General features: G+C 39.0%; 1 protein-coding gene across 1 annotated transcript; it reads right to left on the reverse strand.

Moving 5' to 3' along the window:
* Positions 1-1,835: 1,835 nt before the first annotated feature.
* LOC119661767 lies at positions 1,836-9,229 on the reverse strand. Its single transcript, XM_038071240.1, has 2 exons — positions 9,037-9,229; positions 1,836-6,255 (listed from the first exon to the last, which is right to left on the reverse strand). Exons 1-2 carry the CDS (start codon positions 9,128-9,130, stop codon positions 5,222-5,224), a joined length of 1,128 nt encoding a protein of 375 aa, XP_037927168.1. The 5' UTR covers positions 9,131-9,229; the 3' UTR covers positions 1,836-5,221.
* Positions 9,230-15,446: the final 6,217 nt, after the last annotated feature.

Below are 15,446 nucleotides of genomic sequence, written 5' to 3' on the forward strand. Positions count from 1 at the left end.
TTTCTAATAAGGTTACATTACCATAGTCAAATTAACGAAAACGCACTTTGTACATAATTGGAAGTATTGGAAGTTGAGGTGTCGAATGCTCTACAATCAAATTGATGAAAGCTGTGGACCAGTATTTCAAATTGAAATCGCTACCACTTTCAACATTCCTATTACGCATGGTTACAATGGACCCTTACAGTTAAGCGGTCTTAAATGCATTGCGATACTTCTGAATGCTGTGAATTGAAAAGTCCCCTTGGCTGCCATCCAGTGATTATTTGCTGATTTCACAAAACGCAAATCGCCTTATAAATATTATAATTAAATGTAAAATTAGAATTCTAATAGAAAATATAATAATAAATTTGCGATTCGCTTACTTATGGCCGTTGCCAATTTATTATCACCCCTTTTCCGGAAACCGGTCAATCTACCAGGGTACTCATTGACACAACTTACGAAGAATTCCAGAAGGGCGCATGGCGGGGTGCGGTTGCTTCAACAGTATAATGAGCATCAAAATTTCAGACCTTAGTGGTGTTGCTTCTCAAGTTGTCAAAAATAGCTATCGTTCCGATGCCTTCTAAATAAAAATAAAACTAGGTAGGAGAGCTACTCTCGAAATACGTATATACAAACTATTAAAATATATTGTAGTAGGAGAAGCTACCTAATTTTATTTTTGTTCTTAAGTTGCCTTATCAATCCCAAATTAATTAAAATTTGGTTGACAATTAAACTCCAATTTTATGGACTGATTTGTGATTAGATTATTCTTTGTCTACAATATTTCTCTCAATTATTACATTTAGATCTTGTATTCGATGGGTAAATACTACATCACGCAGAAAGTAATCACTTCAATTCATTTCAATTATATTCCTCTAAAATTAGAGCTAATTGTGAATCAAATTAATGCTCCTTATTAATGACACAAAACATACAGAAGGCACTACGGTCTTGCTTTTTCTTTCGAGTTTCACTTCCTGTGTAGTCTTTTTGGAAGTTCATTATAATTCCAACGCAACATCTCATCACCAAATAGTTCTGCTTAAAGGGGTCATCCCGTGTGTTTTGTATCTAGATATAGTGTAGAATATGTGGGCAAAGTGATTTTTTGACGTTCGAAAATTACAGGGTTCCATAGGTAAAATTTCACACGGCAGGTTTATGGTATCGCCGTAATAAAGCGCGTATTTATCGAATGACTTCGGCAAAATCATAAGAATGTTACATGTGTTTCTTCAAGAAGCCCAAGGTTTATGGACTAGATATAGTAGGTTAGTCAAGTCAGTTAAGATTTTATAGTTGAAAATCGCATTCTACTTTTTAAATGCGTCTAGGGTCCGCAAGCTAGGATAATTGCGATTCATTTGGTAGTTCTTTTATTCATTAGAGAAGCCTTGAAAAAGCACAAAAACTCACAAAAAAAATTTAACAAGGCACCAAAAATTTAACTTTCAATATTTTTTAATAATCATAGTTTGCGGACCGCACGTTAAAATGCCGTTTACATTTTTTTCTTTAAGATGATCGAAGCGCCGTCTAACGTGGCAACAGAAACATACCTTGTTTTGGGGATGGGTCTATAAGTGTATTTTGTATTTCAATAATGAACGATGCTATCGTGCCGGAAAAGTTATTACGTATGCTCAAGATACTAATAAATATATGATGAAAAATTCATATTTGTACCTTTATCCAGTTCTTTATAAAAATTTCTAAAAAAAGCGAAAAAAAAAACAGCCATCACACGGGATGACCCCTTAAGGGGATCGATCTTGGGATTAAGGTGAATTACGACCGAACGGAAATTAAATTCAACGTTCGTCTATTTTTACCGCACTTACCCAATGGCTCTGCACCGGGGATCCCCTTTTTGTGATATAAGTAATTTATTAATTTACAAAATAGCGCATGGAAAACAACCAATGCAAAAAGAAAAGTCCGGGTTAGAAACGCTGGACGAATATATTTATAATTGTACCCCCTCTCGACGGGCCGGCAAGCGGGAGTTGATTACTAAATCATGTACTGTATATCAATATGAGCTGTTTACGATATGTATTGGGGTCGGCAAGTTTCAATTGATTACCATGTACATCACAATAAACCAATTTTTAAATTTCGAATAGGCATTTAGTCCCTCCTCTCACACTGTTTGGTTTCAATGGTGCAGAAGTACGCCATTCTGTTTACGTGTTCGATGTTGCGGGGGTGATCAGTGAGTCTCCCGAACTACTACGGCGCGACGCATTTTACTGTACATAGGATCATGCGAACCACACTCCATCCCATTTGGTATTCGTAGTAGCTTAATGTTGGTATCCCCTGATATAGTGGTAACTTAGGAAATAATAATGCAAACAACATCTATATACTTCTATAAATAAATATTATATTTTTGGTAATTTTGCAGATATATTAAAATAAATTTATTCTGAATAATTTTATATTTTTTATAATAATATGGGATTCTTGTAATGATAAAATTTTTTAGCATTAAAAAAAATTAAAAAATTAAAGTATTAAAATGAACGAAATAGAACTTCAAATTTTTTTGTTTTGACACTTAGGGTAGTAGGCAAGAAGACTATACACAGGAGATGAAACTAGGCAAACCCTGAATTTTTACATGACAAAAAGATGGCGTCCTTTGGGCAGGGCTTACTAGTCAAGATCGCAGTGTGTTCTGATCATCTTCATTGGTATTTTTTCTCATTTGTGTAAAAGGCGGCGATGCGAATAATATATCATATATGTAAGTGGTTACTTGATTATATGAATTCGCACAGAGAAGTGCTAAGGAAACACGACACACAATATATTAACAAATGCGACCTTGACTCGGCCTTAAACCGGATGATTCATTTTGAGTCCTATTCTTTTTCCTAGTTTAACCTCCGGTGTATAGTCTTTTTGGTGGTAGATAAAATTTATATTATCAAACTATAGCAATGATGAAAGTCCCGGAAACGTGTAGATCCAATAATTGCACTGTGTTGAAGACTGCACCTTTTATCTACATATTGCAATCTTATAGTACCACAACCTGCAAGACATCTGAAATTGATGCTCACAGGGTAATTTGGAGTCGATTTCTAGTTTCTCTCTCTTTGTTAGTGCGGTTTCCCACTTAACGCCTAACGCTTTTCCTGAACATCATTTTCTTTAGTATTTCCAGGGTACGCCAGAGTCCTCCGTAAATGCCTGCGATTCGAAACAGTTTCGTATCAATGTAGGTGGGTGTTTCGCATTTTGGAATGAATACAACTTCCACAACCCGCCAGACATGCTGGGCAAGCCACAATGTATCTAATTAGGATTACCATTAATATGATAGATAATCGATCATCGCAGAATTGTCCAAAAAGTAGTCGAGCTCTTGAAGGGCGGTGGAACTATTCGAATTTATAAACTCATCGCGAAAATATGGAAGAATAGATTATATACCTAACGATAGACGGAAAAGCATTTTATGTTCCAAAGGGTGATCGTCATCGTTCCGAAAATTACAAGGGAATTTCATAGTGCGTACATATTATAAAACAAAAATAAAAATTTTCGAACAACGACTGAAATAGTTTCCCGACATTATCATGTGGCTTTAGATCCAAACGACAATTATTTTTGGTGAAACTTGTGGCTGAAAACTGCTGGGAATATGACATTGACGTGTACCCATGGTTTAATGAACTCTGTGTTCGACCAAGTAGTCAGGAAGTTGAACTCAATGGTCATTAGAGAAAAGATATTCGTACAAGTTGGGTAGATAAACTGGATATAATGGTCCGATCAATACACCGTGTGAAAAAGGGTACCCGATATTGAAGCCTGCAGCAACTAAAATATGAAAGTATGACTCAACAAGTCGAGAAACAAAATATATGACTTAAAACTGGAAAAATAATGCTTTGAGACAGATAAGACGATGGGTGAACACGATTTTAAACAGATAGACCAGTGTAACGAATATCATGAAATCTAGCAGCGAGTCACCTCCGCCGGTAAAGCATCTTCTCTCATTAGAGTCGAAGAATATAAAAAACACGGTGCGAAACTTGGGCCCTTGGGGCTTCGCTTTAAATAAAACCACGAGTTGTATTAACCTTTAACTATATCAAATTTGACAAGCTATAATAAATCAGTCAGGTTGACGCAGGCAAATTTAAGATTTTCAAATTGGAAAACTGAGACAGAGATATACATATATCCGCAAGACCAGAGGCTTGATATGCAATACCGCAGTAGCAGATCTCAAAATGATCAGAAGAAAAAGAAAATTTGAATATCATGCTTACCGGAAGCCAACAAGCATACAATGGACAATCAAGCAAGCCAAAATACTACTTCCATCGCAAGGTTGTGGCATAGAATGGCGCGACACAAAAGATGGTTACAACTCCGCTAAATAAAACGAGAAAATACAAATACCCCCTGAACAAGGGAAGCGCTTCAAACATACCATTATGACGACTAGATTACAAATGAATTCAAGTAGCAAATTCACAAGTAAAACACAGAAGAAAAATGCGCTCCAATGTTTGATCCACGTCCAATAGCATAAATATTTGTATGAAAAATTTTTCAATTTGCCCCGGAAATATTTGCAGCGAAGGTATTTATCGGATTTATTGACAAGATGCGGTTTTTGAATTGCACAACACATCGAAGAAGGGATATGTGCAAAAATTATCAAATAACTGACATTCTAAATGAGCAGGTGTAAAATTATACATGGAAAACGCAGAGATCATTGAAGAGGCAAATAACCATTGGAAACTACATTCCTAAGAAAGCCACTACATCTTTGAGCTATTTCAGCATAAAATCTCTAATTTATATTCCATCGTAGAGATTTAATGAATATTTCAGAAGGAAACTCATCCTCGGCAAATAAGCAGAATTCAGTGAAATCTCCTTATCCCCATATTGACTATTTATGATTACTTTGACTATTGTGATGTAGTCATCACGTGTCACTGATCAAAGCACGAGGTTATTTCGCAACCCCCATTCAGGAGTGGAATTTAACTTTCCGTTGCCATATAATAAATATGCATGCAGGAAATTTCCCCAAATTTTCATACCAATGGATCGTTGGTTCTTAATTGAAGTATATAAACAGCAATTGATACGGCGGCTGATGAAAACGGTGGCCGCTTTACAATGCCGCAAATTAAATTGTGAGATTTTATATCCCATTTGAAACTCGGAGCCGCGAATTCCCTTATTTTGCAGTAGGAGCCGACACCCGTAGTATGACAATCCCAAGACCATAAAAAAGTCGGCAGCCCCTTTGCATTCGAATCTCCTCTATTTTAGGTTCAGGTATGTCGATAGTTAGGAAAACTCCCGGTCTATCAACTCTATCTCCTGGTCTACAGCTTAACAGCATCCAAGAAGTAATGTCGAGATTATTCTGGACGCTAAGCTGTTCCAGAACCTCAACTCCAGTTCGCTCCTCTTCCGGAAGCCAAAGGAAACACTTTTTCAACATGGGTAACTCAGTAATCTTTCTCAAGGTCAACTGCGCACCCTTCCATACATCATTGAGGGAAGAGCAGTACTCTTTGAGCCAATCGTTTGTGCTTTCGTCGGCAAAGTTTAACCGCAACATATTACGGTATACACCTACCGACTTAAAGCAAAGCTTAATGCCTTGCAGTGATGCAGCCCTTACAGCTAACAGTAGTTTTCTCTTAAGCTGTTGGCACCGCTCGCTATTGTAGCCTGATGGATTGGCTTCATCATACAAGACCCACCCATCGGCTTCAATAGCCTTATTAGCATATGAAACTTTAGTCGTTGCCGACCGAGTCTTTTTTGCAACAAATTGGGTTGAAGAGTTGGGATCGTTAGAGGACCGCTGGCGCTTCGGTTTACCCTTGGCCGGAGATGGCTCATACGATCCTTCCCCATCATCCCTAATGCAACCCGAAGGTTGTGGTTTGCCCAGAGGCATTTTGCCCGAAGGCGATTTGCTCGAAAGCGAATCACCTGAAGGCGATTCCGTGCTCAAAAAGAGCTGTTTGCTTAGGACCAGTTGTTTCTCCATAGATACCGACCAACTTGCAAATCTGACCTCATCATCATTATCGTCCATAATTTGTTTTTCATCATAAAGCGCTTTTTCGTTTTTGTTTGTAAGCACTCGATATATTCTCGCGACCACCTTAAATCTCTCGGCGGCTTCCTCCTTTTGCGCGTCAGGTACTCGATCCGGATGAACTTTCAAAGACAGCTTATAATAGGCTTTTTTCACTGCAAAAGAAAAAAATTCATTAATGTATGTACAACCCGCGACAATACTATAGCCGATGCCACTCGTTTTAATGATTTAGATGAAAGCAAAGACAGAAAATTAAGTACATGAAACACGCAGTTAACAACACTGTAAAATAAACGGATGCAATTATTTTTTATGTTCCAAGAAGATTCAACTAAGGGCCATTCTGGAGGTGGAACAAGACAAGAGAACATAAATTTTTTTAAGCGTTATTTATTTAAAAATAATTTTGGGACATTTCCAAAGGAGGCTCAAGAAACGAATGAAGGTCCTTTTTTCTGAAAATTTAAAAAAGAATTACCACATGGTAAGGAGATAAATGTAACCAAAATGGAAAGTTGTGGAGCAACACAAAATAGATTAAACAAGTCGGAAGCTGGTGCTTCGGGTATAAAGATTTTGTGTTCATCTTTGTGAGAAACTTAGAGAAAATATTCGTTCATAGAAGAGAGAAGAAGAGAGAAAATATTCGTTCATATTTTTTTTCAAACTACAAATTATACGTACATATTACAGCCATAGATATTATGGTTATTCTAAACAAACATTACTTATAACCGAATACTATACTTATACATGCACGTATTAAATTGATCTATCTGAATTAGGCACTACTCGAAAACTTCATTTATATACTTTATTCATACATATAAATACATACATATGTCTGTCTCGAGTAATTGATATTGATATATAAATGATTAAAAAACTAAAACGAAATATTTCCCTGCGACACCTCATTCATAGGAGCCTATGTTATGATGACATCATACAGGTTTTAGAATACACGAAATTCACATAAAATTAGAAAATTTCACCTTCTATAATCTTTTTAGTAATAGTTAGATTTCCTTCAAACTTCCCAGTTATGCCTTATGTTATCCCGCGTGCCATTGCACAAATTTTCAAAATATTCTAATATATTATTTTTAACTTTACTTATGCAGATTTCGGAACGGGATGGATTTTGAGGCCTAGATTTTGTTTAGATACACCACTGTGATTTTTCAGATTTTCGTTTGGATAGGTTCTGAGAACGAGACCTGTTACACTTTTTGAGGGTCATACTTTGACCCCTCATCCCCAGCGTTTCACAAGATATCAAATATAAGGCCAGCACCTCCTTTCGCATGTATGGGGAGCATTTCCCCCTTTAAACTCAACACAAAATTGTGCCACTTGCTATATATAAGGGACCACACGTTCTCAGAAATTTTCGTGACAATCGGTCTAGCCGTTTCTGGATAAATTGGGTATGGTAGACAGACATCGAATTGATTCTAATAAGGTTTTCTTTCACACAAAAGCTTAAAAATTGGATCTCTTCGCTAATATTGAGAAAGCAACTAATAGTCGGCAACCTTGGTAAGAGATTTCTTTGAGGTTTTCAAAGAATTGTTAACCTAGTTAGAGCTGGGCAATTGTAATGGATGCACCTCACGATTTATCCCTCCTCTCCACAATACGAATTGTAGGTTATGCCGAGTCTGAAAACACGGTTCTCTATAGTGTGCAAAGCGCCATATTCCTGTTCAAATTTACACGCCTCTGGCTCAAAAGCTCTTGCGATCGTGTCTTATTATAGGCCGTCCTCCTTAATTTGGTGCAGGTGGTGACCATCTGAAGTCAGCAAAAGCTAAGTAGTGCGAGTAAATCCCACCACTGACAGTCGCAGCGGCACGGAGATTCGATTCCCGTCAAGAGTGTCGTTAATGAAAATTGGAGGCTTTAGCTACCTTTGATTGTATTGGTGACCGTTTCAGTTCGGTTGTTTTCATAATAATAATCGTTGGCGCAACAATCCATATTGGATCAGGGCCTTGAAGTGTGTTAGAGCACTTCATTCAAGACCGTAACGGTACACTACAGGATTATAGTACCCTGTAGGAGGCAATGTGGTCAGCATTGTGCTCGCCCGAGATTGTTACCCTGATTTGACTCAGGTACTTATTCACAGCTGAGTCGACTGGTATCCGACGCCAAATCACGTCACAAATTCCACTGCCACCAGTGAGATTTGAACCGTGCGCATTAACCACTCAGCTATTCAGACACGCTTGTTTTCACGCCTGTCTCATAATGCTATGATCTGTATAGCTACTAAATGCCACTAAAAGTGCACATATTTTCGCCTTGAATTTAATTATTCTGTGTGGAATCAACGAAACTAATGCAAATGACATGAATAATTAGCATTTGCTACTTAATACCTACCTCAGTCTACAAAGCAAATTCATAAAAGTTAAATACATTCCAAAAGTGGAAACTAAAAGCGCGGGTAAACTTTGAATGACCTGATCTGCCATCAGAACGAACCTTGCCGGATTGAAACGAATTTCGCTGTGGTGGAATGTTCATTTTACATTGGAAGTGCGTATGAGTGGGAGCTTGCGTCGCACGCATGCATGCACTCAGTTATTAGGTTTTGAGCATTAATTTTCATTGTGGTTGCAAAAGGACGACCCTTCATCTTCCTCCATAACAGCACCTCCGGCTCCTTCCGAGGGTGTGGGTGAATATTCAAGGTTTACCTCTCGGCTAAGATTCATTTGTCGCGGGAAGTAGTTTATTTTTTCTCATACTACTGTGTGTTAATGTTGGTACTTATGTCTCTTGCCGTTTGCCATACAAAACACCTTGTATAATATAATAAAGAAAATAAAGAGTGTCAGTACAGTTCTCTTTACTTTTGACCTCATAGCCTGTAGTATTGCCGCGGTATCTTAAATAACAAATCTAGCTAAAAATGCACTCACTGTCATCCTCCGAAGAATCCTTCTTCAATTCAAACAACGCGTAAATGTCGCGGGTGCCGAAGAATTTTTCACACAAATCTAATGTGAGCGGCATTTCCACAAAATGCTTAAAGGCTGGATGGAGGCTTCAAAAATTGTCTGGAGTAATAAGTAAATATAAAGCCCATTTGTATTGTGGAAAATATCAAGTAAAACGAGCTTACCACTATAAGATGTAATTTTCTTAACTGACGGTTGACGTGAAAGCAAACTGTGTGTCAAGTCCCAATGCAATAAATGATGCTAACTTCAAGTTAGACTTAAATTTTAACTAAACCAAAATAAATGAATATTACATCTTAAGGGGAAAACATATTAGGACTTTTTCAGAATAGATTTGTAAGGTATTGTCGAAAACAATACATTAGCAAAATAGGAATGCAGTTTTTTTTGAGTGAGTGTAAATCTTCAAAAGACACTTGCCTGGACACGCTAGCGTTTGGAATTTTTATCCGCTAAAACCAATTCCGACTCCCCCATGTCCCATGGAACCACCATAAGGTATTTTATTATCGGGCGGAGTCAGCTCACTCCAGTTCGGTCTCCATTCGCATCTACGCGGCGTAGGCAACCGCGCTTTTCTCGCCCCCTCTGACTTTCGCATGTGCTATGATTACGGATTGGATTGATGCGACATGGTAGCATTTTCGCACCAGATTTTCTGGGATCTCTCTTAAAGTCTCCTTCAGGTTTTTCCTTTCTTCCATAAATCTTGAACGATGGAAGAATACATGCTCTGGGAATCCTTCGCAGTTTGGACAATCAGGTGTGGTATCCATGCGTAATACGATTCCCGCTGGCAGCGCTCTTTAGCATCTCTCTGACAATGTTGTCTAGAGAGAGCTCCCCTGTGTCTGCATAAAGCTGCTGACGAAAGCTATCCTACCTCTCGCAAGAGAAAAAGGTGTGTTCAGCGTCGTCCGCCACTCCATTGCAGAACACAATCACGAGGTGGTGCCTTCCCAATCCTGTGCAGGTAAGACTGAAAAACCTGCCCGTTTTTTCACCGTGCATTCGGTTCAACCACGGGTCTAAATTGTCGATGAGCCGCGTAGTCCATCTGCCCTTTGGTTCATTTTGCCAAGAAAGTGGCCACTCGGTAAGGGTGCGTTGACGATCTTCACGGGCAACCACTTCTCTTAAATTCTCGCCCTTACGGCGGTTGATAGCTTTGCGCTCCTTGGCAAGAAGGGCAACGAGGATCACCATCAAGTCGGTTCGGAGACGGTGCGATAAGGAGACGCTACTCGCAAAGCTCCCCACCTCTGCACTTGAGAAAGGCGCTTACGATGCACCTCTTTGTCAAGGGCATCAGCTCATACCTCCGCGCCATAGGGCAGAACCGACTTCGTTGCTCCCATAAGGAGATGTCTCCTAGTAGATATAGGGCCCCCAACATTCGCCATTAGCCGACTCAAGGCTACGACTCCAGCTGCAGCTTTGCCCGCTGCCGCTTTAATTTGCTCGAAGAAGCTCATCTTCGAGTCGAGCATTAAACCAAGGTATTTGACCGCTGATTTTGACTCTATAGTCAACTCGTCGAACGAAGCGTCCGGCAACAAGTGCCGCAACGTCATCTGCATAACAGACCAAGCGCGACTCTTCAGGCATATCGAGTCTCAGCAGACTATCATAGAAAGCGTTTCAGAGGTCCGGTCCTAGAATGGATCCCTGTGCTACTCCCGACGTGATTTCCATCCTCCTTTGGCCTTCTAGCGTCTCATAGAGCAGGGAGCCGTCTTTCAGATGATCCCTCAATATCCGCAAGAGATAGCTTGGCACGTGAAATGAGTTTTCTAATGTGCCTAGCATATCTGTCCATCTTACGGAATTGAAGGCATTTGTGACATCAAGCGTTATGAGGAGCGCTATGCGTCGAGATCGACGGCTGTGTACCTCGGCTCTATGAACCGCATCTACTACCTCCATAACAGCATCTACTGTATATGAACTGCTTTGGGGATAAATCCCCGGAAGCGCGGATCGCTTCAGCGAGTCTACCCCTGATGACCGTTCTTTTCATTACCGCAACAGAAGTGTTGGCAAGTCAATACAGATCTTTCTCATCATCCCGAGTACCCAGTTTACCGTAAAGATCTTTGTAATGGATTGCTCAGGTAACAGCGATCGCTTTTTTTGCTCCCGGATTACTGTTTTTAAATAGTCTTTCAACTTTGCCATTCGTTGATCTTCCCTCCGCTTTATCTTTTATGATCTTTGGCATTGACGGAGATCTTAGAATTGTGAAACTCCTCTTGAATGGGTCCTTTTCTAGGTTCTGGATTACCTTCTGCTGTCGCTCCACTCGAAAACACGCTGTGGGTGGATATGGATGAACTTGCTTGCTGAATCTCGAAAGCTGCCAGTACTGTAGCGTAAGTTTCGTCCTTCACACGTTTTCCATAGTGGTTTTATGTTATGTATGTCCTGCCCCAGAGAGGAGCAACGCTAGCCTATGCACATTCAGAGAAAAAAAGTACATGAACACGTTTAAGAGAAGAGAATGTGTAAAATTTTTGTTCATCGAATATAGTTATATTGGGTATCAAATAGGTCTCGATGAGAACTTTTTGAAGCAGATATTAGTTTTTACATTGGTTGCAAAGTGGAGGAGTGCGGGGGTCCGAAAAGAGTCAATTATTTCAACAACCTGTTCTCAAAAACAACCCAACCTAAAATCTGAAAAAAATCATGGTGGTCCATGCATATGGTATCTAGGCCTTAACATACTCCACGTTATGATTTCTGCTAAAATTTTGAAAATTTGATGGGATCTTTCCTTTAAGTTCATTTTAGATCCGTTAAATTTAAACTTTAATAGGAAGCATTATACTCGAAAGCTTGATGGAAATCTTACTATTATTAACAAAGTTATAACAGTTCAAAGTTGCCGCTTTGGCGTCAAAATGCTACTTCCCACAAGATAAAAGCCAATACCATGTCAAATTGAATATAGAGTATATTCAACGTATATACACTATAGGCTATATATTAGTGGAACCATCGTGTAGCCAAACATTCTTACATAAGAAATCAACAAAACCTTTCATATCTTCAGCGTGCAGTTGCCGGTTTTCCGATTTGTTTTTATTCGTGTTCCTTTAAATTTTATGAGCGTAGAACCAAGTGATTATCGGATGCAGGGTTAGGGTTGAGCGCCCAGGAGGTAGCCGCTTTATGTCCTAACGTAATCTGCTGGCGTTATATAAATAACGTACCTATAAATGTTTGGTGTCAATCGCTTTCAGGAGTGCATTTGTATTTGTTGTAATTGCATTTTGTTTGTAATTAAGAATGATAAATGCCTTCATATCCGAATGTCTTCATATCCAGATCTTATTAAGCAAGCCGAGCGCGTTCAGTCTATTAAGGCATTCCCATACCAGTTTGGAATTTACCTGGAAGGATCAAATAGCCGCTTGGTTGCCGGTTAGAATAATAATGATCTGTTCCCTATGGTTACTTTCGAGGTGGTTGCTGATTTAAGCCGTATGTCAATGCATCGTCTAGTTGGCCCTGTTGCTCCAACGTGTTGAAAACCTCTTATCGAAATGAAAATTTGTTGTGATGTTTTCCTTGGTATCAATAATTCGGGATACCACCTGGAAGGAATGTTCATTCATCTTCCTTCTATTTAGGCAGATCCCCGTCTCACTGGCACTTCGAGACGTCCTCCTTGCCTGCATCTGTATGTGCAGATGGAGAGGAGTCAATATCAGAAGGAATTCTAGGGATGCCGTTGAGCAAGTTCCCATCGCCCCATTGATATATATGCAAGCCAGTTTTTGAAGTTTGTACAACTCCCTGTCTGTCTACCCAGATTACTACCCCATAGGTAATCATTTATTTTACTATTGTTTCAAGTTTCAAGTTGACCGGTTGAATAATTTCTGCGTTATCATATACTCCGATTTTGAAAATTTAGTTTGAGATAAACACGTTTAAAGTTTGACTGGCTATGCGGCATATTTATATACATGAAGACCATACACAGGAGATTCAATTCCCCGCACATTTTTTCAAATTTTATGGAGACTGTAAAGTCTTGCACTCGTTTGACCACTATGGCAGTTGCGCGAGCAAAATTCCGCGCATAAGGGCTGGTGTTAGTGCTGTGTATGTGATGGAGTGCATTGGTGTGCGCCCATGTGGATGCAAGCGCATGGTCGCGAGTTAACAATAGACATTGCACAGCTGTTTATTACTTCACACATCCCAGCGGGAACCAAAGGCAAGGCTTCCTTAAAGATTTATTTCGGATTAATGGTAATGGATCTTAATGAAATTACTGAGCGAATGATGCTTCAAACACGCGCAACATCTCGGCGACAGATCCATGTTTACTCTGATAAGAAGTGAGAAAGAAATAAGTAGATGCATCCAAGACCAATCTTTCGGATGAATCCGTTTCCCACTGGAATACGATGAAGAAACACAGATGACAAAACCCTAGACACACGGACACACCAATACCTCTTACTTAACCCGTCCCTACCCGAAAAGTGCACAATAAGATTCCGTGTTCCTTGGACGTTGAAGCAGCTCTTCCTGTTTATTCTTGAGTAGATGCTATACAGCTACCAGAGTTCACATAAGGGTTTGATAAGCCGCATCGACTTGCCAATGGATTGATGATATCGGCACTTTTTTGCTTGCATATTAGGGAGTACCCAAAGGGTTTTTTAGCTACTCCTGATCGTGTGGGTGAACATGGTAGTTCAATTGTTGTCTTCATCTCTGTCTTATCAATACGATTTGATGAAGATTATGTCTTGCCCTTATTTGGAGACTACGATGTGTATAGATGAGCTTTGAAAATAAGTTCATGAATCCGTACCTTTGATATATTGGGTTGAGGAGGATAGAAATGTTTCCTTGAAAATGGGCCACATCAATGACGAAACATCCAAACATCCGAAACCCCTTACAGTGCAAAACTGCTTAACTTGGAAAAATAATTTCAAGACTAGATTTTTTGGGCCTAATGGTCTCTCGCTTAATCTGGTGGTTCAAGTGCAGTGTTCATAGGTTTGTAACTATTATAATTTTTCGAATTTCGCTTCAAATTTTGGAAAAGGATTCTTCAAGTACAACACTATCGATTAATTTCTGGGAAGTTCCAATTGTATATCTCCCCTTAAGGGAAAACAAGCTATATCTACTTCTTTGCCCGGGAAACTGTGGAGACTGTCTTTACTTTTTCGCATGCAACCCTCTATTTGTATGGAATATCAAATTTTTGATCAAGGGTGGTACAAGGTTACGGGCAAAAAATTGAGGGAGTTTACTTTTACACAACAATATTTATAGCGTTGATAAGATAAACAGTAAAACAAGACGGGAAACTGAAAGCTGAACGCTTCAGGTATGAAAGGTTTTGTGTATTTCTTTTACAAAGACATTGTGCATTCGTCCCATTAGTACGTAGCACGTAATATATGCATATATTATTTGAGAGCATTTACTTTCGGGTGATATTGACATTTATAGTCTTGAATTTGCAAAGAGGCGATAATTTTAACCTGTTATAACTTTGTTAATAATAATGTGCTTTCAACCAAGGTTGGTAGGATCATGCTCTATGTTATAGCCTACATCTCTGCAAAATGTGTGTTGTGGTGCTAAGATTATTCTAAGGGGGGTTTTGCAGGCAATTACTAAAAATTATATTAATATATTATTATTAACTTTATTTGAACAGATATCGCTATGAAAGATATTTTGGAGCCCAGGTACTATATAGTGGCAGCCTCCGTTAAAGAAATTATCACTTTCGACCCCCCGCACTCCCCAGCTTTTCAACAGATATCAAAGCTAACACCGGCTTCGAAAAGTACAGATCGAGATCTTCTATTTGATAACCCACATGACTATATTTGGTGAAAAAAAATTTACACACTCCTTTTACATGTATGGGGACCTCTCCTTAAATTCGACGTAAAATGATGTAACTCACTATACGCGTGAGCGTTCACAGTTTCCACCTTTCCTTCAAACTTGGTGTCAATCGCTGCAACTGTCTCCGAGAAAAATGCGTGTGGCGGACAGCCAGACAGACAGACTGACTGACAGTAAACCGATTTTAATAAGGTTTTGTTTTGCACACAAGGTGGCACAGGGTTTCGGATAGATATAGCCCGGCAGCCTTGTAATACCTTATTCAATCCATCGAAACCTATCATTTCAAGTCTAATCCATGCATTCGTTGACTTAAGATACAATCAAAACATTATATATATCAAATAAAGGCAAAATTAGCTTAAATAAATGGTGGTTCCCATTATATCTCTGATAGTACTATTCGCTCAAAAAACTCGTTTATGTACATATTTATCAATAAAATGTGCAGTTCTCAGGCTAAAAAGTTCTAG

Source organism: Hermetia illucens, chromosome 1 (assembly GCF_905115235.1).
Source record: "Hermetia illucens chromosome 1, iHerIll2.2.curated.20191125, whole genome shotgun sequence".
Taxonomy (NCBI): domain Eukaryota; kingdom Metazoa; phylum Arthropoda; class Insecta; order Diptera; family Stratiomyidae; genus Hermetia; species Hermetia illucens.